The 23,206-nt window shown below is 35.7% G+C and overlaps 1 protein-coding gene across 4 annotated transcripts in view; it reads right to left on the bottom strand.

Annotated features, from left to right (window-relative positions):
- COG5 (component of oligomeric golgi complex 5) overlaps positions 1 to 23,206 on the bottom strand; it is a 283,948-nt gene that overhangs the window by 121,979 nt on the left and 138,763 nt on the right. For all 4 annotated transcript variants that reach the window (XM_019940610.3, XM_033862890.2, XM_019940605.3 and 1 more), the window contains one exon: positions 6,473 to 6,638. In XM_019940610.3, coding sequence (XP_019796169.1) covers positions 6,473 to 6,638 — 166 coding nt within the window. The remainder of the gene's footprint in view (positions 1 to 6,472; positions 6,639 to 23,206) is intronic.

Below are 23,206 nucleotides of genomic sequence, written 5' to 3'. Positions count from 1 at the left end.
ATGGTACTTCAAATTAATAATACAACCACCACACACAGGAAAATAATTAATTCAAGTAATTTTTAATTACAGCATCCTGACTTTAGTAAGATATATTTTAGGGGCAAAAAAAATCACAAAGAAATATTGTATTTTACTTAATAGATGTGTTGCTTGATATTGTAATATTGAATTACAATATATTCAAAATTCAATATTACAAAATTATATTCAATATTCAAAATTACAATATTACATATATTCAATATTATATATATTATATATATTCAATATATAATATTGAAACTAAGTCTATTTGAGAATGGTGCAAATGAAGGTTCTCACTATAAACAGAACGAAGATACAAATGAGTAATGGGAATTGGAGGTATCTGTCAATTCTGTTCACTAAAGGACAGAGAGATGACAACTCCTTAATAGAAATGAGCATGCCTGATATCCAAATTTCAATCTCTATGCACCATTCCCCAATAAAAGAAGCCAAGGCTTACTGAAGAAAAAAGTGATTCCGTACCTGGAGCGGTAAAAACAGAAGGTGAACCTGGTGCATACTGGGCCAGAGAGCAAAAAAAGCGTTCAAAGTTTGAGGAAAGAAGCATTCCGAAAGTCGACAGAAATAACAAGATGGTGAATAGTTATTCTAGATAATAAAGGTATTACAAGCAAAGAAAACTAGAGACCACTACCTCATGAACACAGATGTAAAAAGCCTCAACAAAATATTAGCAAATAAAATCTAAAAATGTATATAAAGAATTTTATGCCATAATCAAATGGGATTTATCCCAGGTAGGTAAGCCTGGTTCAACATTCAAAAACCAGTTTACAGGGCTTCCCTGGTGGTGCAGTAGTTAAGAATCAGCCTGCCAATGCAGGAAACACGGGTTCGAGCCCTGGTGCAGGAAGATCTCACATGCCGCGGAGCAACTAAGCATGTGGGCCACAACTACTGAGCCTGTGCTCTAGAGCCCGCGAACCACAACTACTGAGCCCTCATGCCATGACTACTGAAGCCCACGCACCTAGAGCCCGTGCTCCGAAACAAAGAGAAGCCACCGCAATGAGAAGCCCGCACACCACAACAAAGAGTAGCCCGTGCTCACTGCAACTAGAGAAAGCCCGCGTGCAGCAATGAGGACCCAACACAGCCAAAAATAAAATTAAATAAATTAAAAAAAAAACAGTTTACATAATCCATCACATCAGCAGACTAAAAAAAGAAGAATCACATTAATACATTTGATCATAGTTGACAAAATCCAACAGCCATTAATGGTAAAAACTCTCAATAAACTAAGTATAAAGGGAATTTTCTCAATTTAATAAAGACTATCTATAAGAAGCCTGCAGCTAACATCATACTTAATGATGAGAAATGTTCCCATTAAGATCAGGTACAAGGCAAGAATGTCCCCTTTCACCACCACTTTTCAACATTATACTGGAAGTCCTTGCTAATGCAGTAAGGCAAGAAAAGGAAAGAAAGGTGTATACTGGGAAGTAAGACATAAAACTGTCTTTGTTTGCAGATGGTACAATCATCTGTGTAGAAAATCTGAAAGAACCAATCAAAAAAGTCCTGGAATTAATCAGTGATTATAGCAAAGTTGTAAGATACCAGGTTAATGAACATAAGTCAATTGCTTTCCTATATATCAACAATGAACAAGTGGAATTTGAATTTGATAACAAAATATCATGTGTGTTACCCCCCGGCCAAATGAAATACTTAGGTATAAATAAATCTAACAAAATAGGTACAAAATCTTTACGAGGAAAGCTACAGAACTCTGATGAACAAAATCAAAGAGGAACTAAGTATATAGAGAAATAGTCCATGTTCATCGATGGAACAATCAATATTGTCAAGATGTCAGTTCTTCCCAATTTGATCTATAGATTCAAGGCAATCCAAATCCAAATTCTAGAAAGTTATTTTTTGGATATCAACAAATGGATTCTAAAGTTTATATCGAGAAAAGAACCAGAAGAGCCAATACAATATTGACAAAAAAGAATGAAGTTGGAAGACTGACTAGCCAACTTCAAGACATTCTATAAAGCTACAGTAATCAAGACAATGTGGTATTAGCAAAAAAGACAAATAGATAAATGGAACAGAATAGGGAGCTCAGAAATACACCCACATAAATATAGTCAAATTATCTTTGAAAAAGGAGCAAAGGCAATAAATTTGGCAAAGGTAGAATCTTCAGCAAATCATGTTGGAATAACTCAATAACCACATGCAAAACAATGAATCTAGACATAGATCTCACATATTTCACCAAAATTAACTCAAAATGGATCACAGACCTAAAAGTAAAGTGCAAAACTGTAACACTCATAGGAGATAACAAAGGAGAAGACCCAGATGACTTTGGGTATGGCAATGACTTTTTAGATACAATACCAAAGACATGTTCTATGAAAGAAATAACTGATAAGCTGGACCTCATTAAAATTAAAAACTTCTATTCTGGAAGAGACAAATAAGAGAATTAGAAGACAATCCTTAGACTTGGAAAAAAAGATATTTGCAAAAGACACATCTGAAAAAACTGCTACCCGAAATAAAAATTCTTACAACAGTAAGAAACACCCCCAATTAAAAAATGGGCCAAATACCTTAACGGACACCTCCCTCACCAAAGAAGATGTACAGATGGCAAATAAGCATAGGAGAAGATGATCCATATCATACAGCATCAGGGAAATGAAAATTAAAACAACACTGAGATACCATAACATATCTATTAGATGGCCAAAATCTGGAACAGTGATAACACCAAATGCTGGTGAGGATAGGGAGCAACAGAAACCCTCATTCACTGACGGCATGAACACAAAATGGTCAAGCTAGTTTGGAAGACAGTTTGGTGGTTTCTCACAATACTAAGCATACTCTTACCGTACAATGCAGCAATTGTGCTCTTTGGTATTTACCCTAAGGAGCTGAAAACTTATGTCCACACAAAAACCTACACAAAGATGTTTACAGCAGCTTTTGTTCATAATTGCCTAAACTTAAAAGCAACCAGGATGTTTCACTAGGTGGATGGATAAATGAACTGTAGTACATCCACACAATGGAATATTATTCAATACTGAAAAAAACAGAGCTATCACGCCATGAAAAGAAATGGAGGAGGGCTTCCCTGGTGGCGCAGTGGCTGGGAGTCCGCCTGCCGATGCAGGGGACACGGGTTCGTGCCCCGGTCTGGGAAGATCCCACATGCCGCGGAGCGGCTAGGCCCGTGAGCCATGGCTGCTGCGCCTCTGCGTCCAGAGCCTGTGCTCCGCAAGGGGAGAGGCCACAACAGTGAGAGGCCCACGTACCACAAAAAAAAAAAAAAAGAAATGGAGGAAACTTAAATGCTTATTACTAAGTGAAAGAAGCCAATCTGCAAAGGCTACATGATGTAGAATTCCAACTATATAACATTCTAAAAAAGGTAAAACTATGGAGACAATAAAAAGATCAGTGGTTGACAGGGCTGGGAGTGTGGAGATGAATAAGCAAAGCATAGAGGATTTTTAGGGCCATGAAAATACTGTTTGATATTATAATGATGGAAATACGTCATTCATTATAAATTCGTCCAAACTCACAGATGCAGAAACCTAAGAGTAACCCTACTGTAAGCTATGGACTTTGGGTGGTTATGACATGTCAATGCAGGTTCACCAACTGTAACAAATGTATTACTCTGCTGGGAGATGCTGATCATGAGAGAGGCTGTGCACGCGTGGGGGTGAGGGTATATGGGAAATCTCAGTACCTTCCTCTTAATTGTGCTGTGAACATAAAAATACTCTAAAAAACAGTCTTAAAAAATAAAGTTTTTAAAAAGGATGAATGAATAAAGTGAAGGTCCCTAAATATACCTCTTCGTTCCTGGTCTCATTTTCCTTGTTCTCTCCCCAGAGCTCATGTTATTTTGAAATTAATGATTATTATTAGAAGGCATATATTTATACATTCATTACATCTGCATGTATGTAAAGCAATACATAGCACCATCTGTCATGTTCTCAGGCTTTAAATACAATATCATACTGTATCTTTTTGCAACTTGCTTTTTCATGTAAGGGAGCTGAGAATTATCTATACTGATAAAATTTATAAATTTAAATATTGTATAGTAGTCTACTTAAAAAATAAGCAAGTTTATTCATTTTTCCAATGAAGGAAAGACTGTTTTCAGTGTTTAGCTATTATGAATAATAGTAATAAAAATTCTTATACATATGTGCCAGAGTTTCTCTAGGGTTTACTCTTAAAAGAGAAATTATAAGATTATAAGGTATACCCATTTTTAATCTCAGTGAGCAGTTTGATAAAACTGAATAAAATGTTTGAAACATTTTATTCTCCTACAGTCAGAGTATAAGAGTTTCTGCCCTCATCCAACATTTAGTTCTGTTTTAGATTTAGATTTTGCCAGTCTCACGACTGATAAATAGGATCTTGCATCATTTGTTTTTCCCTAATAACTAGTTCATATCCTCTAAAAAGAGGCTGAACATCTTTTCATGTTTACTGGATATGTTCTTCTGTGATCTGCCTATTCATATCCTTTATTTTTTTCAATTGAGTTATTTATATTTTCCTTAGTGATTTATAAACTTTTAGATACATTTTGGGTAACGTGTTCCTGTATAACTATAATAATGTTATTTATTTTGTAAGATTTGAAACAATCTTACACGTATAGAAAACTGTGAAGTATAGTAAAAAATATTTTTCCCTGAATCATTTGGGAATAAGTTACTGACATGAGGCCCCATCACCCCTGAAGGCTTTAATGTGTATTTCCAACAAATATGACATTCTACTACATTATCTCAATATAACCAACAAGATCAGGCAATTAACATTAATCCTGCCAATGTAACATTTTAAAAAATAAAAATAGCAATGATTATTCTTTTAAAAAATAATAAAGAGTAGGGTTTCTACATTAAATCATGGTATCCACTCCTCAACAGATGATAATAAGGCTTTTAAACTCTTTATTCTTTCAGAAAAAGGGAGCATACATTAGCACTGACAGGATGTGAATAATTGCTTTCATTTTTTTCCTATTCTTGACAACACAAGAGGGAATGAGATTAAACTGCCTCTGGAAATTTAAACATTAGATCAAACTTTTTGAGAATAATTGCTGGGAAAAGCTGAGAGTAAAATCTCCTCTGGCAATTTCTTTTCAAAGCTCTGCTTCTGGGATGGTCTTAATACAGACCTATTCAGAGGCTAGGGTTAACCTTTAAAAATCCCTTTAAGATCTAAGATTCTTTTATCTCTTTTTATCTAGTGCAAATTATTTATGAGGGACATATATTCTGTATTATTTAAGGTTATGTTTATATAGCAAACATAAAAATAATAATCAATGCAAATATTTTTTAGTATTAGCCCTATATCAAGAACTGTTATTAATTTTACATGTATTATTTATTCTTAAGGACAACTCAATGGTTGTTGTTCAATAGAAAATGAGAAGAGAAAAACTGGAGGCAAGCAGTATAGACAACACTTTGGGTAATTTTTCTATAGTCTAAATAAAATAAGGTGGTAAAACTGAAGAAAGAAATTGAGTCAAGATAGATTTGTTTGACTGTCTTTAAGCAGAAGAAGATACAATAGCACGATTGTATGTGATGGGAAAGAGACATAATAAAGGAAAAACTGATGATGTGGTAGAGAGAGGGGATCTGTGAAAGCAACGCCTTTGAGTGATGGGATCTAATGCAAAAGCAGAGTACTTGGTCTCTGCTAGGAGCAAGTACAGTCCATCCGTATTAACAGGAGAGAGGAAAGATTTTAAGGAGAGAAATGCAGAGTTGGTGTTGCTTAGAAAAATGAGAGGTACACAGAACATGTAGTCTTTCATGTCTATGAAGTGTGTTATGTATGTGAATGTCATCATCGGGTATCTTTTGGCAGGAAAAGGGTTGGGACTGCTACCTTGAATCTACCTGTTTCTGGTTTTCTTTAGATTGTGCTATAGTTGTAATGTTCCCAAAGCTTTTATCAGCTTCTGTCTCCACATTTACCCATTACTGCTCCTGAGTATGAGAATTATACAAAAGCCCAGAAAGATAAAGTAGAGACTGTATTTCCTTAAAAAATATTTTCTGCCTCAATAAGAAGTACATGTGAGGATAAGGATTTCAGAAAGAAAAATATGTTCCTTTTTTTTTCTTGCATCTGTTTCCTCTGAACTAAATGAAGCCATAGTTTACAGATTTTATCTAGAAGTTCTGAATATACCAATTGGCCAGTTCAACTCACTGATTAGACAAAAAAAAGTTATAAATAAATTCTAAAACATAATTTCTTCTCTCATTTTCTGTCTACTAAAAAATGAGTCATTAGATTACTTTGAAACTTGAATGCTTCACATACTATTCAAAGGACTTTTCAGTTATAAATAAATAAAGAAGCTAAAGATAAACCACATCCATACCTCTCACAGCTGACTGGGAAGGCTGAGTCAAAACTTTGATGTCTAATGCACTGTGGATATTTTCTTCTATAGCAGCACAATATCCATCCACGACACTGGTAATAGTATCCTTCAAAGTTCCAAGATTATGGAAAACCTGAAGAGCTGTTCCGACCTGGGTTGGATTCTTTAAAAAGGTGGTAGTGGGGTGAGTTGGGAATAGATATAAATAGGAAAATAAACACAAACAACATAACTCTACAAGTGGTACTTGAGCAGTTACTACAATATTTTAAAATTATTACAGACAAGAACAAAGACAATGCATTTGGAACAAATATCATTTTTAGTCATTATTTATTTCCTAAAAGACAAAGTTAAATACCATGTGTATGATTTCCTCCCTTTCCCTTTCCCTCCTCCTTTAAAGGATAATAACAAAATTTAAAATCTGTTATATTATTAGGGCTTACTTAAAATTTACTCCCAATCCCTACGAAGAGAGCCATGCTGGAACTAACAACAACCCTGTATTTGTTTAGAGAATAAATAAATGAATTCTGCAGAGTCAACTAACGGCTGAGCTATGCAGACTGATACTATTATTCATTATATTTCCTTCCTTCCTTCATTCACTGAAACTATAAATATCTATAGAGTGCTTACCATGGGTCTATCTTGCTTCTATGTGCTGGAAATACAGTAGTAAATAAAACCAATTGAGTCTCTGCCCGCATGGATCTTGTATTTACTAAGAAATGTATAAAAGGTAAATGTAAGAGAATATCAGGTAGTTTAAAGGCTATAAAGGAGGAGGAAGGGAATAAGAACAGAGAATGATGTGGATTATTATGGAGGGAAGAGTCAGAGAACGCATCTCAGGGTGTTATTTAAACGGAGACCTACATATAATGAAATCTATGGAGGATACGGGGAAATACAGATCTGGGCAGAGGTATCAGTGAAAGTGCAGAGGTAGTAATGTGCTTGGTAGCTAGTGAAAACAGCAATTAGGTCATAATGGTGGCTGGAGCAGAGTGACTGAAGCAGAGAGAGGTAAGCAATGAGGTGGGGAGTAGAAATACCATCTATGAGTAGATTAAGTCCACAGTGATATAAATAGGTTGCTGGATGTGTCACTAAGTAAATGACTGAATTAACAAGGCAGATCTTGTACACCAACATATATATCCAGGCCCAAATAGCTGAAATTCCTCTTTCATTTATGATTCAGTGTCTATTATTAAAGGTACATAGTTAAAAAGTTAGATTATTTCATTAACATTTTCTTGACTGTTAAGTTTATAAAAAACACAAAATATTATTTCTGAAATCTATTGGTGTTAGTAACAGTACATGCCTCAGATACACACACACACACACAGAGGCAGAGCAGAATCAACTTAAAGACGATATCAGGAAACATGGTTGGTGAATACTGATACCCATTTTAGACATTTTTAATATTAAACAAGAAAGAGAAGCAAATGAACATTGTTTCATATTAAAATATGTTTTAATGAAAAAATTTTAACTTGTATTATTATAATAGAATTTTATTCTAATATATACTGTCAATTCTGTATCAATGTACTAACAAAGAAAAGGGGAGAAAATAAGCTATTTCATACAAAATTATTAACTGAAAATATGGGGTATAGCACTTTGGTTGTTGTTAGTTCCATTCCATTCATAGTGATTTTTTTTTTCACTTTTTAGTAGATATCAAAAATCAAAATTAGGCAGCTGTAAAGAAATTTCCCCTATCACTATTCAAATGTCTATATAATCTAAGAAAGCATTACCTGAGCAATTTCAAGTAATATCTTCACCTTATAATACTAGAATATAGACACAGAGTGTAAAATTGTATTTATTGCCTTTATTATCCTCAAAGGATCTGAAAAGCACAGCTTCTCAACATACAGGGTTTCAGTAACTTAACAATAATTCTGTAACTTCAATAGCTTACAGTGAATGTATGCTGGAAGTTATATGTGTATGTTAACTGAAAACACTTAAAGTCATATTTTACTTGAAAGATCTAGCTAAAATGGAGCAGCTTTGTATGTTTCTACTCCAAAAATTATTGACTACCAAAAACTTTCAAAACAGTAACATGTACAGTGCATTATTAAAGAAGCATCCAATATCAGAATGGCTATCAACAAAAAGACAACAAATAAGTGTTGGCAAGGATATGGAAAAAAGGGAACCCTCATGCACTGTTGGTGTGAATGTAAATTGGTACAGCTACTGTGGAAAACACTATGGAGGTTTCTCAAAAAATTAAAAATAATACCATACAATCCAGCAATTCCACTTCTGGGTATTTACCCAAAGAGTACAAAAACACTAATTCAAAAAGATATATGTGCCCCTATGTTCAGTGAAGCATTATTTACAACACACAAGATATGGAAGCAACCTAAGTGTCATCAATAGATTAATGGATAAAAAAAATGTGGTATATACAATGGAACATTACTCAACCATAAAAAAGAATGAAATCTTGCCATTTGTGACAACATGGATGGACCCAGAGGGTTTATGCTGAGTGAAATAAGTCAGAGAGAAAAAGACAAAAACTGTATGATCTCATGTATATGTGGCATCTAAAAAACAAAACAAATGAACAAGCCAAACAAAAGACAAACAGACTCACAGAGCAAACTGGTGGTTGCCAGAGGGGAGTGGGATTGAGGGGTTGGGTGAAATAGGTGAAAGGGATAAAGAGTTACAAAATTCCACTTACAAAATAAGTAAGTCATAAGGATGCAATGTATACCATAGGAAATATAGTCGATAATACAGTAATAACTTTGCATGGTGAGAGATGGTAACAAGACCTATTGTGATGATCATTTAGTAATGTATCTGATTGTCAAAACATTATGTTGTACACCTGAAACATAATATTACATGTCAACTATACTTCAATAAAAAAACATCTAACATAATATTTATAATAACTACAATTTAAACTACTTATAAAAATTCTAGATGTAATTTTAAGCTTTCTAATTAACATGACCACTTTTTCTATTAATGCCAGTTATTTATATTCATAGTTTAATATAAACTTATCATTTTTTAGTTGGGAAACTACAAAAATGATAATTTTAAATTAAATTCTTTAACATACAGAGGAATGTGCACATTATGTAGGCATAGCTTTATGAAATATCACAAAGTGAACAAGCCTCTATAACTACCACGTAGACCACAAAACCAAATATTAGCAGAACCTCTGAATCTTTTGTGGCTTCCCCAACTGCATCTTTCCAAATATTATCACTATCATAATTTCTAACACCATTCTTTAGTTTTACCTGTTTTTGAATTTTACATAAATAGAACCATAAAGTATTATTTTGTGTCTGGCTCCTTTTAGTCAATATCTTATTTGTAAAATTCATCCATGTTGTTGTATGTAGCAGGTGTCGTTTTCACCACTGTGGAGTATTCCAGAGTGGAAATTTACTTTGGTTTATGTATCCATCCTTCTGTTAACATACATTTGCATTATTTCCATTTTTTAGGTATTTTAAATAATGCCACCATGAACATTCTAGCGCACAGCTTTTAGTGAACGTATGTATATGCACTTCTGTTGGATAAGAGTAGAATTGCTGGATCATATGGTATTTGTATGCTTAGTATTTGTAGAAACGGCCAATTTTCCAAAGTGATTGTACCAACTTATACCCTGACCAGAAATATGTGCTCCCCAATCCTGCCAAAATTTAGAATTATCATACTCTTTCATTTTATCTGTACTTTTGAGTGAGCACTATTGTTTTTTTTTTTTTATATTGTTTTAATTTACATTTCCATGATGGCTAAGGAGTTATCCCTTTTTGCTTGTTAATTACCCATTTGGATATATTCTTTTGTGAAGTGCATATTCATCTGTCTTGTCTATTTTTCTCTCTTTTTTTTTTGTCCTTTACATATTTGTACAAGTTGTTCATATATTCTGGGTATAATCACTTTGATGACTGTATATACTGCAAATATGTTCTCCCACTCTTAAGAAGTCTTTTAAGGCAGAGAAGTTCCTAATTTGAATGCAGGCCATTTTATTGACCTTATTCTCCATGGTTAGCACTTTCAGTATCCTGTTTGAAAAAAATTTTTTGTCCCATCCCACATTCATGAAGATGTCTTTCAATCATGAAAATATCTTTCTTTCATGAAGTTATCCTCCAGAACCTCTATCGGTTTACCCTTCACATTTAGATATACAATCCAACTGGAATTAGCTTCTGCATAATGTGAGACGAGCCAAGATGAGTGTTTTTCTGTATGAATATCCGATTGACCCAGCACAATTTATTTGAGAAAACAAAGAAGCAAATGATAATCTTTCTCTCCTCAATCTCAAGGGTTACCTCTGCAATAAGTCAAGTTTCCATTTATGTGTTTTTGTTTCTGGACCATCAATTCTGTGCCATTTCTCTGTCCTTACACTAATTCACCTATGTAAATTATTGTAGCCTTAAAGTAAGTTTTGATAGTCCTCTGCCTCTGTTCTTATCAATTTGATATAGGCTACTCTTGGTTCAGGGTACATCCATATAAATTTTATAACAGGCTTGACAATTTCCATTTAAAACAAAAAGGCCTGTGGAACTATGGGTTTGCACTAAGTCTACAGATAAAATTAGAAAAAATGGAAATCTTTGTAATATTGAGCTCTCCAATCCATGAATATATTACCTCTCTTCATTTATTCAGGTCTCCTTTAATTCCTCTTAATATTATTATAGTTTCTGTAAAGGGATTTTACATATCTTTGATTTTTATTATTCCTACACATTTGATGTTTTTTGATATTATAAATAGTAATTTAAAATTTTTCTGTTTATCTGTTGCTATTATATTAAAAACACCACTGATTTTTCTAAATGGAATTTTACCAAACTTTCAAAACTCAGTCATTAATTACTTTATTTGTAGATTGTTTTGGATTTGGTATACATAAGATCATGTTATCTCTGAATAATCTTTATTTTTTTCCTTTCTAGTCCTTCTACATTTTATTGCCTTTTTTTTTTTTTTTTTTTTGGCTGTACGCGGGCCTCTCACTGTTGTGGCCTCTCCTGTTGCGAAGCACAGGCTCCGGACGCACAGGCTCAGCGGCCATGGCTCACAGGCCCAGCCGCTCCGCGGCATGTGGGATCTTCTCGGACCAGGGCACAAACCTGTATCCCCTGCATCGGCAGGCAGACTCTCAACCACTGTGCCACCAGGGAAGCCCTTATTGCTTTTTCTTATAACCCTGGTTAGGAGAGTCAGTAATCTGCTGAGTAAAAGTGATAAAAATGGATTAATGAAGTTCTATTCTTGGTCTGCTAAGAGTATTTTTACACACAGATTGATGCTGAACTTTATTAAATGCTTTCTCTCTTTGTATGTATTGAGATCATCAATTTTTTTCCTTTACTGAAGAAATTACATTACACTTCTAAACAAAAGCCATCTTGGTCATGATAAATTACCCTTTTTAGATATCCCTGACTTACATTTGCTAATAGTTTGTTTAGTATTTTTGCATCAATTTTCAAGAAAGATAGCTATTAAATTTTCTTCCCCATGATATCCTTATCTTGATTTCAACTTTATACTGGCTTTATAAAATAATCATGTAAGCACTGCCTCTTTTTCAATTCTTATATAGAGTTCATGTAACATTAGTTTATTTACATGCATGTGTAGACAGTTGAGATGAGGTCATACTGGATTATGGTGAGCTCTAAATCCAATGACTGATGTCCTTATGAGAGAATAACACACTCAGAGACACACACAGTGAAAAAGGTCTCTTGACAAGAGACAGAGAATGGAGTGACACAGTTAACAAGCCATGGAACTTCAAGCACTGATTGGAGCCACTAGAAGCTAGGAAAACACAAGGAATGATTCTTCCTTAGAGCCCTCAGAAGTAGACTGACCCTGCCAACACCTTAATTTGGATTTCTAACCTCCAGAACTATGAGAGAATAAATTTCTGTTGTTTTAAGTTACCTGGTTTGTGGTAATTTGATATAGCAGCCCTAGGAAATCAATACAGAGGGTTAAGAGCAACAGGAAAAAAACACATATGCTTGGGCTTCCCTGGTGGCGCAGTGGTTGAGAGTCCGCCTGCCGATGCAGGGGACACAGGTTCGTGCCCCGGTCTGGGAAGATCCCACATGCTGCGGAGCGGCTGGGCCCGTGAGCCATGGCTGCTGGGTCTGCGCGTCCGGAGCCTGTGCTCCGCAACGGGAGAGGTCACAACAGTGAGAGGCCCGCGTACCGCAAAACAAAACAAAACAAAACAAACAAACAAAAAATACATATGCTTGCAACCCAAATATCCATTGAATGGATGAAGAAAATATGTATTCATAAGATGAAATATTACTCAGCCTTAAAAAGGAAAGAAATCCTGTCACATGCTACAACATGGATGAACTTTGAGCATATTATGCTACGTGAAAAAAAGTCACACAAAAAATTACTGTGTGATTACATTTTATGAAGATAATATTATTTATATATTATTTATATGAAGACTGTACATATGGAGACAAATTCACAGACAGAAAGTAGAACAGTGGTTGCCAGGGGCCGAGGGACAGACAGGAATAGGAGTTGTTGTTCAATGGACACAGAGTTTCAGTCCAGCGAGATGAAGAGACTTCTGGAGACTGGATGAGCATTAATGTAAATGTACTTAACACTAATGAACCCTGATGGTGGTAAATTTCATGTTATGTGTATTTTATCACAATTTAAAAAACACATATGCTTGGATTTCATCTTCTTTGATAGGTTTAGGAATGAGGCCAAGGAATCTGGATAACTGTGATAAACCTAATTTTTCTACTGTAGTCATCCAGTAAGGACCTATTATGAACCAGGCATTACTTTAGGGGCTTGATACACGTGAGGTCTAATCCTCCCCAACAAAACATTCAAAATAGTTGTACTGTTCTCTACTGAAAGACAGGGAAACTGAGGAATAGAGAAGTTAGCCGAAGCTCCAAGACAACAAAGAATAAATGGCAGAGCAAGGATTCAAACATTAAAATGTCTGCTTTTAAAGTTCATGCTTTTTCCAAATAACAATGGTTACTTGCAAATAACTGTTAGTACCAGTTAAAGTCTGATTTTCTTTAAGCAGTAAAATAAAGTTTAAAAGTAAGTAAGAATGACCAATAAATGCTATCTTTTTACTTTGCTAATAAGTAAGGACATTTTTTAAAACTTCACTATCTGCTATCATCACTTCATAAAAGGAAGGTTATTTAAATAACAAGAAAAATAGAGAGGAAGTTCTCAGAGTAAGTCACTACCTTGTTTTTATTCTGAATTTTAATGAGAACTGATAAAACCTCAGCATGATTGCTACCAACGTACAGGTCAGCGTTGGGAAACCTGTACTTATGTTACGTTTCTGTACAAATGAACGGGTTGGCCAATCTTGCTTGCATACAATATCCTCAAGTTTAAAGTCTCCCTGAAAACTGCCCATGAAGAAATTCCTTCTTTCCTAGTACCCTGGGCCACTGTGTTCTCTGGGAAGTTTAATGGTTTTAATTCAGCGACAAATAGTTAATCAATTCCTTGCCTCACTCACCTGGCTCCCCATTCTCTGCTGCAAATCCCAACTTTAGCAGAGTTTAAATCAGTAAAATCATAAATTGCCCTTAACAGGATCCTCTTTCTCATCCCACAGGTAGTCTTTGCAAGTACAATGCAAACACTTCAATTCACTGCTCATCTTGGAACTGCCTGCTTTGTGGGCCTATTTTCTCAGTGCTCCAGGATCAGCTCTAGGACTTCTCTGTTTCCTTACACCACCTACCCAACCGCCCATCTTTACAAAACCAGACCCGCTCTCGGTACTTTGTGCCCTTGCGAGGTCCGCATTCATTGCCACGTCCCACCCTGATCTGTGGAAACAGTATACTACATGGGGATGCCTTCTCCCCTAGATAGTAATGCTTCAAATGGCCTTCATATCCATTAATTTTCTTTTGTCAACAGAACATAAGTAGAATAACTATTACAATGTTCATTTCACAGTTAGGTAACTAAGGTACCGAGAGGACAGGCCCATAGCTGGATACTGGCAGGCCAGTTTTAGGCCTCGGCCCCTTCACTCCCTATTCTATACTCTGCAACAGGTCATCCTGTCACCACTTGTCTCTAAATCTCCAGATATACCAGTTTTGCAAGTATTTGTAAGAGATCTCAAAACAAAATAACCACATTTGAAAAAGACCACACTTTCTAGAAAGAGATAAACTACTGAAAATGTAGCAATGTCTTCTAGACAATGTCTTCTCTTTAAATGAGAGTCAATATTCTAGGAGCAATTTTTCTACAAATTGTCATTGTGACCTTCAATAAATCACTTAACCATATATGAAATTTCCCAACTTCAGAAACTGTAATATAAAATGAGATGAAAGACCAGGTAATAGAGTAGATCTACTTCATAAGTAGATCAAGACAGATTTCTACGTCTTCAAAAACATTTCGGGAGATGGCACAACCATTTGCTTTTTAAACTAAAATTATTTCTTTTGCTTTGGAAACAAATATGGATGATGTCATTTTTTTCTTTCTTTTTCAACAACTCTGTAGCATACACGGGAGGAAAATAAAACCGCACAAGAGTACAGTGAGAAAAGAGGCACAGTTGTTTAGGATCCCTAAAAAGCTTGCCAAAACAGGAACACTGGGCTTCCCTGGTGGCACAGTGGTTGAGAGTCCGCCTGCTGATGCAGGGGATGTGGGTTCATGCCCCGGTCCGGGAAGATCCCACAAGCCGCGGAGCGGCTGGGCCCGTGAGCCATGGCCGCTGAGCCTGCATGTCTGGAGCCTGTGCTCCGCAACGGGAGAGGCCACAACAGTGAGAGGCCCGCGTACCGCAAAAAAACAAAAACAAAAACAGGAACGCTGTAACCAAAGCAACAGCTGGCACTCAGCTAAAGGAGCAGAGAGATAGCAAGACTGCTGTAAATATTGTGCCATAAAATAGCAAGCAATGTTCTCACGTTAACTAAGCTGTAGTTAATAAGAGATGACCTCTGTGAGCATAAATACAGTATTAAATCAAAAGTCTGATAGGATTTTAAAAGCTTCATATAATTGAAATTAGAAATGGAAAAGGTGACAGAATTTGATTTAATTAGAAACAAAATGCAAAAATCACATAAATGTTCAAGACCAGGATGCCACTCTGCAAGGATCAAATAATCCTTGTATCACAAAGACTAATGATCACATTTTACATTTTCCCCTAATGAACTAATTCTTTAGCAGTTAAATTCTTTCTCTTTAGGTTTCATATATAAAAGAATACAATGAGCCAAGGGAAGGAAAAGGACAAATAAAAGAAGATAAAATTTCCTGCTGCTATTCTGCTATTTTGGTTATTAGGAGGTTTCAGGACTACAGTATTTCTTCAAGGTTTGATTAATAATCCATTTCATACTCAATTAAAATAAGACAAAAAATAAGTACCCCCAAAATCACATTAAAAGGGGGGAGTGATGGAGAAAGGTGGGGAGGGAGATGGAGATGGAAATGATCTACAAGTCCCCAACCCGGCTTCCCGAAAAACATAGAGGTTATAGTGAGAAAAATGCAAAGTCAGTTCAAGCAAAAATTCAAAGAACAGGTAACTTCCACTATATAGACAATCCTTACTGCTGGGGGGGAAAAATAAAAGCTTATTATTTTATTTTTTTATAGCACAGAAAGGATACAGATCTAAGAATTTTTATCACAAAGAAGATAATTCTTTAAACCACTACCTCCGAAGACTACGTATTTAATAAAATTAGGCTAGCTTTCAGGTAAATTTAAGACAATAAAAAACATAGCACCTTGGGCTTCCCTGGTGGCGCAGTGGTTGAGAGTCCACCTGCCCATGCAGGGGACACGGGTTCGTGCCCCGGTCCGGGAAGATCCCACATGCCACGGAGCGGCTAGGCCCGTGAGCCATGGCCGCTGAGCCTGCGCGTCTGGAGCCTGTGCTCCAAAACGGGAGAGGCCACAACAGTGAGAGGCCCGCATACGGCAAAAAAAAAAAAAAAAGCATAGCACCTTAATCATGCACAATAACTGAGGAATTCTAAGATCCAAATATTTTATTTCTCCAGAATAGTGTTAATAAATTCACAACATCTTATACATAACAAGTATATCATAGGCCAAAATATTTAAGGCAGTTTATAGTAACTGTGTGCCCTAACATGATACATACACTGGACACTTTTTTTGAATCTATGACATGTCTAAAACACTGAAGACTTAATGGAGCCCCATGGGAGATTACAAGTACTGAAGGAAGAGAGAATCGCATTAAATAACGTAATTTAAAGGCAAGAATTATATTAGCTACCTCGGTTGTGATCCAGAGCTTACCAGTGGCTTTTCTGATTCAATAGCATGGAGCCCACTAATGCTTGATATGTACTTCTCAGCTAACCTAATAAGATTATATCAGAACCTGTTAACAATCAGCAGTCAACAGTGCAAAACCCAAATGAAATTAAGAAACTAAGAAGAACATTTAATAGCGCAGTATGATCTTATCAACCAAAAATCACCTTTATTCTAGCCCTTTTTGAAAAGCAGCAGAAAAAAAGAAGAGCTATAAAAAGGCACGGGGAAAATGAGAGGAAAAAGAAAAAGAAGGAGACAAAAGAATGAAAGTGAACATGTATTGGAAGAGGAAGGTTCTACAAAAAAAAGAATAACACAAAGAGCCTAAAAAATGGAGAAGGTAAAGAGATGATCAATATACAGAAAAAGGTTCTTTTAACTTCCAAATTCTTTATAAAATGAACCTGGAGAGCATAGTCTATATGAATCTACAGTTTGGCATTAAGTAAAAGTTTTTAAATGATGCCAATACTTAGAATAATATGCCCATCCTATAAGGTAATAGCAGATAATATTTCAAGGACACTAAAAATGTGTTTAATAATAAAATGAATTTTACAGGAAAATAAAAGTAATCATGAGACATGAATGTTTCAAGCACCCAAATCTCACTCTGTCAATATAAATTTTTAACTTAAATGTATATATGTGGCTTACTTTTTTTTTTTTTTTTTTTTTTTGCGGTACGCAGGCCTCTCACTGTTGTGGCCTCTCCCGTTACGGAGCACAGGTTCCGGACGCGCAGGCTCAGCGGCCATGGCTCACGGGCCCAGCCGCTCCGTGGCATGTGGGATCCCCCTGGACTGGGGCACGAACCCGCATCCCCTGCCTCGGCAGGCGGACTCTCAACCATTACGCCACCAGGGAAGCCCATAGCTTACTTTTAAATAAAGCAATATAATAATTCCAGTCATTCTGTGCTTTACCAAAGATATTTGTGGCAGGCATTATTAGGTATTCCCTAAAATTCATTCCCTCCTTCTTTCTTATTACTAAAATCCTAATTTTCTCCAGAGGTGGCAGTGTGCACTGCAACAGGCAATAGTTCTTGAGTAGCTTAAGCCAATGTTTACAGTTCTGTTCCTCTTTCCAGATACTTGCTTTCATAGTCCTCCTGACAGTTGGGGTTACCATGAGACCCATATCTGGTCAATGAGACATAAGGATAGGTCCACTGGAGCAATATTGAAAAAGGATTTTGTAATGCTGCCTTTTGGCTGGCAGCTGGCACTGCCCCATCTCCACTCCGTGAACATGGATTAATGTCTGCAGTGTGACAGCTATCTTGTGACCATGACGTGACAAGCAAGGGGACACTAAGGAAGGCAGAATGGAAAGAAAGACCTGCATGCTTGTGAAGTAGGCTGAAACAATATTAGCACCACCCACATCCAGACAAATCCCTATCTATTTAAGCCACTGTTGGTCTAGCTTGTTGTTATAGCACTAGCAGTCGCATCCAGCACCAAACTGATTAAAACACAATATATAAAAATACATGAGCGGGTTTCCCTGGTGGCGCAGTGGTTGAGAGTCCGCCTGCCGATGCAAGGGACACGGGTTCGTGCCCCGGTCTGGGAAGATCCCACATGCCGCGGAGCAGCTAGGCCCGTGAGCCATGGCCACTGAGCCTGCGCGTCTGGCGCCCGTGCTCCGCAACGGGAGAGGCCACAACAGTGAGAGGCCTATGTACTGCAAAAAAAAAAAAAAAATACATGAGGGACTTCCCTGGTGGTCCAATGATTAAGACTTTGCCTTCCAATGCAGGGAGTGTGGGTTCGATCCCTGGTGGGGGAGCTAAGATTCCACATGCCTCGCAGCCAAAAAACCAAAACATAAAACAAAAGCAATATTGTAACAAATTCAGTAAAGACTTTAAAAATGGTCCACATCCAAAAAAAAAAAAATTCTAAAAATAAAAGAACGGAAACATGAATCTATAACAATACTTTAAAAAAGAAAAACAAAGGAGAACAAAAGTATGCCTCATTTGCTACCTTGGGTAGTGACTTATATAAACTCATTACTCTGTAAATTGGTAATAAAAAATGCAAAATTTAAACATTTATCCATCATTTTAAAAAGGAACTGCAGTTCAGGGTAACCAAATATCCTTAATTAATGAGTGAAAATTCTTCTTAACATAAGAATCACGGCTAGCAAATATAAACTAATAAGAAAAATAGAAAATGACTTTTTCACAATCTCTGTTGAAAAAAATAAAAAGATTTAGGCAAAAATCATCAACAGACATTAAAACCATTAGGAGAAAAACTGACAGAGAATTAATTATTCTCAAGGTGCCAAAATATATGCAAATTCACAATGAAGTAATTCAGTGAAGGAAAAAAATAATCTTTTTCAACAAAAGGTGCTCGAACAACTGAATATGTCTATGAGGAAAAAATGAACCTTACACTGTACATAAAAATTAAACTTAAAACATAAAATTATAAACTTCTAAAGGAAAACATAGGAGGAAAGCTTTCCAACTTTAGGGTAGGCAAAAATTTCTTATATAACATGCATATGAAAACATGGATAAACCGGCCTTTAGCAAAACTAAAAAATTTTGCTCTTCGTAAAAGATGATGTCTTTTGAAAAAAATTAATAAAGTTAATAAAAGCCTAGCAGGACTGATCAAGAAACAAGAAACAGCAACAAAGATACATTGTACAGAACAGGGAAATATAGCCATTATTTTGCAATACATTTAAATAGAGTATAATCTATAAAAATATTGAATCACTGTGTTGCATGCCTGAAACCAATATATTATAAATCAACCATACTTCAATTTTTAAAAAATTTTTAAAAAGAAACAAGAAACGATCCAAAATATAAAAATAAAAGACAATTTCAAGGGGGAAAACAAGGCAGCATTATTCCTAATAGCCAAAAACTGTAACCAACTGAATGTCCATCAACCTATCAAGACATAAACAAAGTGAGTAGATCCATAGGCTGGAACATTACTCAGCAGTAAAAAGGACTATCTGTACTTGCAACAACACAGATGAACCTAAATAAAATACTGTGCTAAATGAAAGAAGCTAAATATGTAAGATTACCTACTGCACGGTTCCATTTATATGACACTTTTAGAAAACAGCAACTCTATAGACAGAAAGCAAATCAGTGATTGCCTGGGTTTGGGGGTGGGAGGAAGAACTGACTGCAAACAGGAAGGAAGGAAATGTTTTGTGGTGATAGCAGTTAAAAAAAAATCTGGGTTGTGAGATGGTTGCACAAATGTATAAATTTAGTAAACTCATCAAACTATATGCTTAAATGCACAAATGTAAATTACACCTCAATAGCAATGCTAAAAGAAAAAAAGGCAAGCCATAGGATGGGAGGAAATATTTACAATTCACACTAATAACAAAAGACTGGTACCCAGAATACATTAAGAATTCTTACAAATCAATAAGAAGACAATAAAGTCTTTAAATGTTAGGCAAAGACCTTTCACTATTAGGCATTTGAAAAGTTGGTCACATAAGCAATCAAGAAAAGGCAAATTAAAACTACACTGAGAATCTACTATATCCCCATTAAAACGGCTAAAATTTAAAAGACTGACAACATCAAATTTTGGTGAGGATCTAGAGGAACAAAAATTCTAATCTACTGATATGGGAATGTGAAATGACAGAACCACTTTGGAACTAGCAGACTCTATAAAAAGTAAACATATTATTCTTTGCAAAAACCCAACCATTCTTTGCCTTAGGTATTTACTCAAGAAAAAGGAAACATGCTGAGACAAAGCCATGTATCTGCTCATAGCAGCTTTGTCTGCAGTATCCCTAAACTGGAAATAACCCAAATGCCTGTCAACAAGTGAATAGATAAATGTACTTCAATATAATGTAATGCTAACTACCAATAAAAATATGACCAAACTACCAATATACAGAACATGAATCAATCTCAAAATAACTATGTTGAATGGATAGAGCCACACACAAGAAAGAACACACTGTATGACTCCAATTATATAAAAGTATGGACAATGCAAATTAATCCATAGTGATGCAAAGTGGTTGCCTGGTTCTTCATTTTTTTCCAAACTACAAAATAAAAATTTTAGTATTTACTACTCTAATAAAAAGCCAACATAAGATTATCTAAATTGAGTAAAATAAAATAGAGTTAACCAAGTCCAAAAGTTCTGAATTTTTGAGAAACGGAAAACAACTTACACGTAGATTAAAGAGTGATTACCAAATTTTAACCAAAGAGTAGTGACAGAATTCTATATGACATACAATGGAAATTCAGTCAGTTGATGAAAAAATTTTTCACAGTTCAGTGACCTGAAAAACTATGGAAAGCAATAACACCAAAAGACCTTAAGGCTGAAAGCAGACAGTTAATTAGATGTGAATCTACACTGCAAGATAGCAATAAAATAACGAAGCAACCAATGTTACTGTGGATTGTTCATGAAAGAGACTATGTCAAAGAAAAAGAAAATAACATGACTGGGGCTTCTCTGGTGGCACAGTGGTTAAGAATCCGCCTGCCAACGCAGGGGACGCGGGTTTGAGCCCTAGTCCGGGAAGATCTCACATGCCGTGGAGCAACTAAGCCCATGTGCCACAACTACTGAGCCGCGCTCTAGAGCCCGCGAGCCACAACTACTGAGCCCACAAGCCACAACTATTAAGCCCGTGTGCCACAACTACTGAAGCCCACGTGCCTAGAGCCCATGCTCTGCAACAAGAGAAGCCACCGTAATGAGAAGCCCGTGCACTGCAACGAAGAGTATCCCCCGCTTGCCACAAGTAGAGAAAGCCTGCGCGCAGCAACGAAGACCCAACATAGCCAAAAATAAAATAAATTAATTTTAAAAAGAAGAAAGAAAATAACATGACTGTATAATATAGAAACAAGAAAAATATTACCACTTTACATTTGGCATAAAACAAAAACACAGAGAAACACCATATGATAATTAAAATATTGCAAAAGAGGAGATGGTGCTGGGAGGAAGAAAAGATGGAAGGAAGGAAAATGGTAAAGCGCCCACCATGAAGAAAATACAACCATTTAAAGCACACATTTAATGTCCTTAAAGGGCAAGATAGCAAATATTTTAGGCTTTGGCGGCCACATAGTATACATATGGTCTCTGCTGTATACTGCTCTTTCAATTTTTTTCCCCCAACCATATAAAAATGTAAAAACAATTAGTACTTGAGCCATACAGAAACAGTCCACAGACTGTACTTTTGCCAATCCTTGATTTAGAATGTTAAATAACAGTTCAAATTAATTCCCACTCAAAAAAATATTAAAAAAATAGTAAGCACATGCTAAACAAGACTAATTAAGCTTTAGGGAAAACATTTAGATGATCAGTTTAAAATCTAAGGAAAGCTAACAGTGATAAGAGCAAACAGATGAGGGGCAGGTGGCAAATTATCCACTGAGGCTGGTAAAATAAAGACAACACATGAAACCTTTAGATCTGTGGAACTTGAAGAGCTCTTACTATAATCACCCTTTACATATTTTTTAATTGAGGTATAATTTACATACAACATTATATTAGTTTCAGGTCTATAACATAATGATTTGATATTTGTATATATTTTAAAATGACTACCACAATAAGTCTAGTTAACATCTTTCACCACACATTGCTACAAAAATGTTTTTTCTTGTGGTGAGCACGTTTAAGATCTATTCTCTTAGCAACTTTCAAACATACAACACAGTACTATTAACTATAGTTGCCATGCTGTACATTATATCCTCATGACTTACTTATTTTATAACTAGAAGTTTGTATCTTTTGGCCCCCTTCACCCATCTCACCCATCCCCTGAAAGTATTTATTGCGTGTCAGGAAAAATGCTTCGTACAAGAGTTGAAAAATTACTGGAACTTTATATTTAGTAAATGCAAAAACACTGGGAACAAATATACAAAAGGAGTTTCTGTAGATTCAAATGATGAGATCTATTGTAGAATTCATGAGACCAGCCAGGAAAACTAGCAGCTAACAATAGGAAAGCTAGACCTCTTAAAGCAGATATTCAGCTTGACAAATCAACTGATATTGAGTCTACTATTGGTGTTTGTTGGGCACACAGAGAAGAAAAGGATCACCAAAGACTTGCTGCATGCTGAACTCTACCATAACTAATCAACAGAGTCAACTTAGCCAGGAAGTCCCTTTTGAAGTTTGAGAAAATGCTTAACTTCCATAAATCTTCAACACAACACATTTGAATTGGTACCCTCTCTGTGCTAAAAACAATTCAGAATTTTTAACTACAAAAGTAAAAATG

This window comes from Tursiops truncatus, chromosome 9 (genome assembly GCF_011762595.2).
Source record: "Tursiops truncatus isolate mTurTru1 chromosome 9, mTurTru1.mat.Y, whole genome shotgun sequence".
In the NCBI taxonomy this organism is placed as follows: Eukaryota; Metazoa; Chordata; class Mammalia; order Artiodactyla; family Delphinidae; genus Tursiops; species Tursiops truncatus.
Note: the sequence above shows the minus strand (reverse complement) of the source record. Positions and strands in the feature narration are given on the sequence as shown.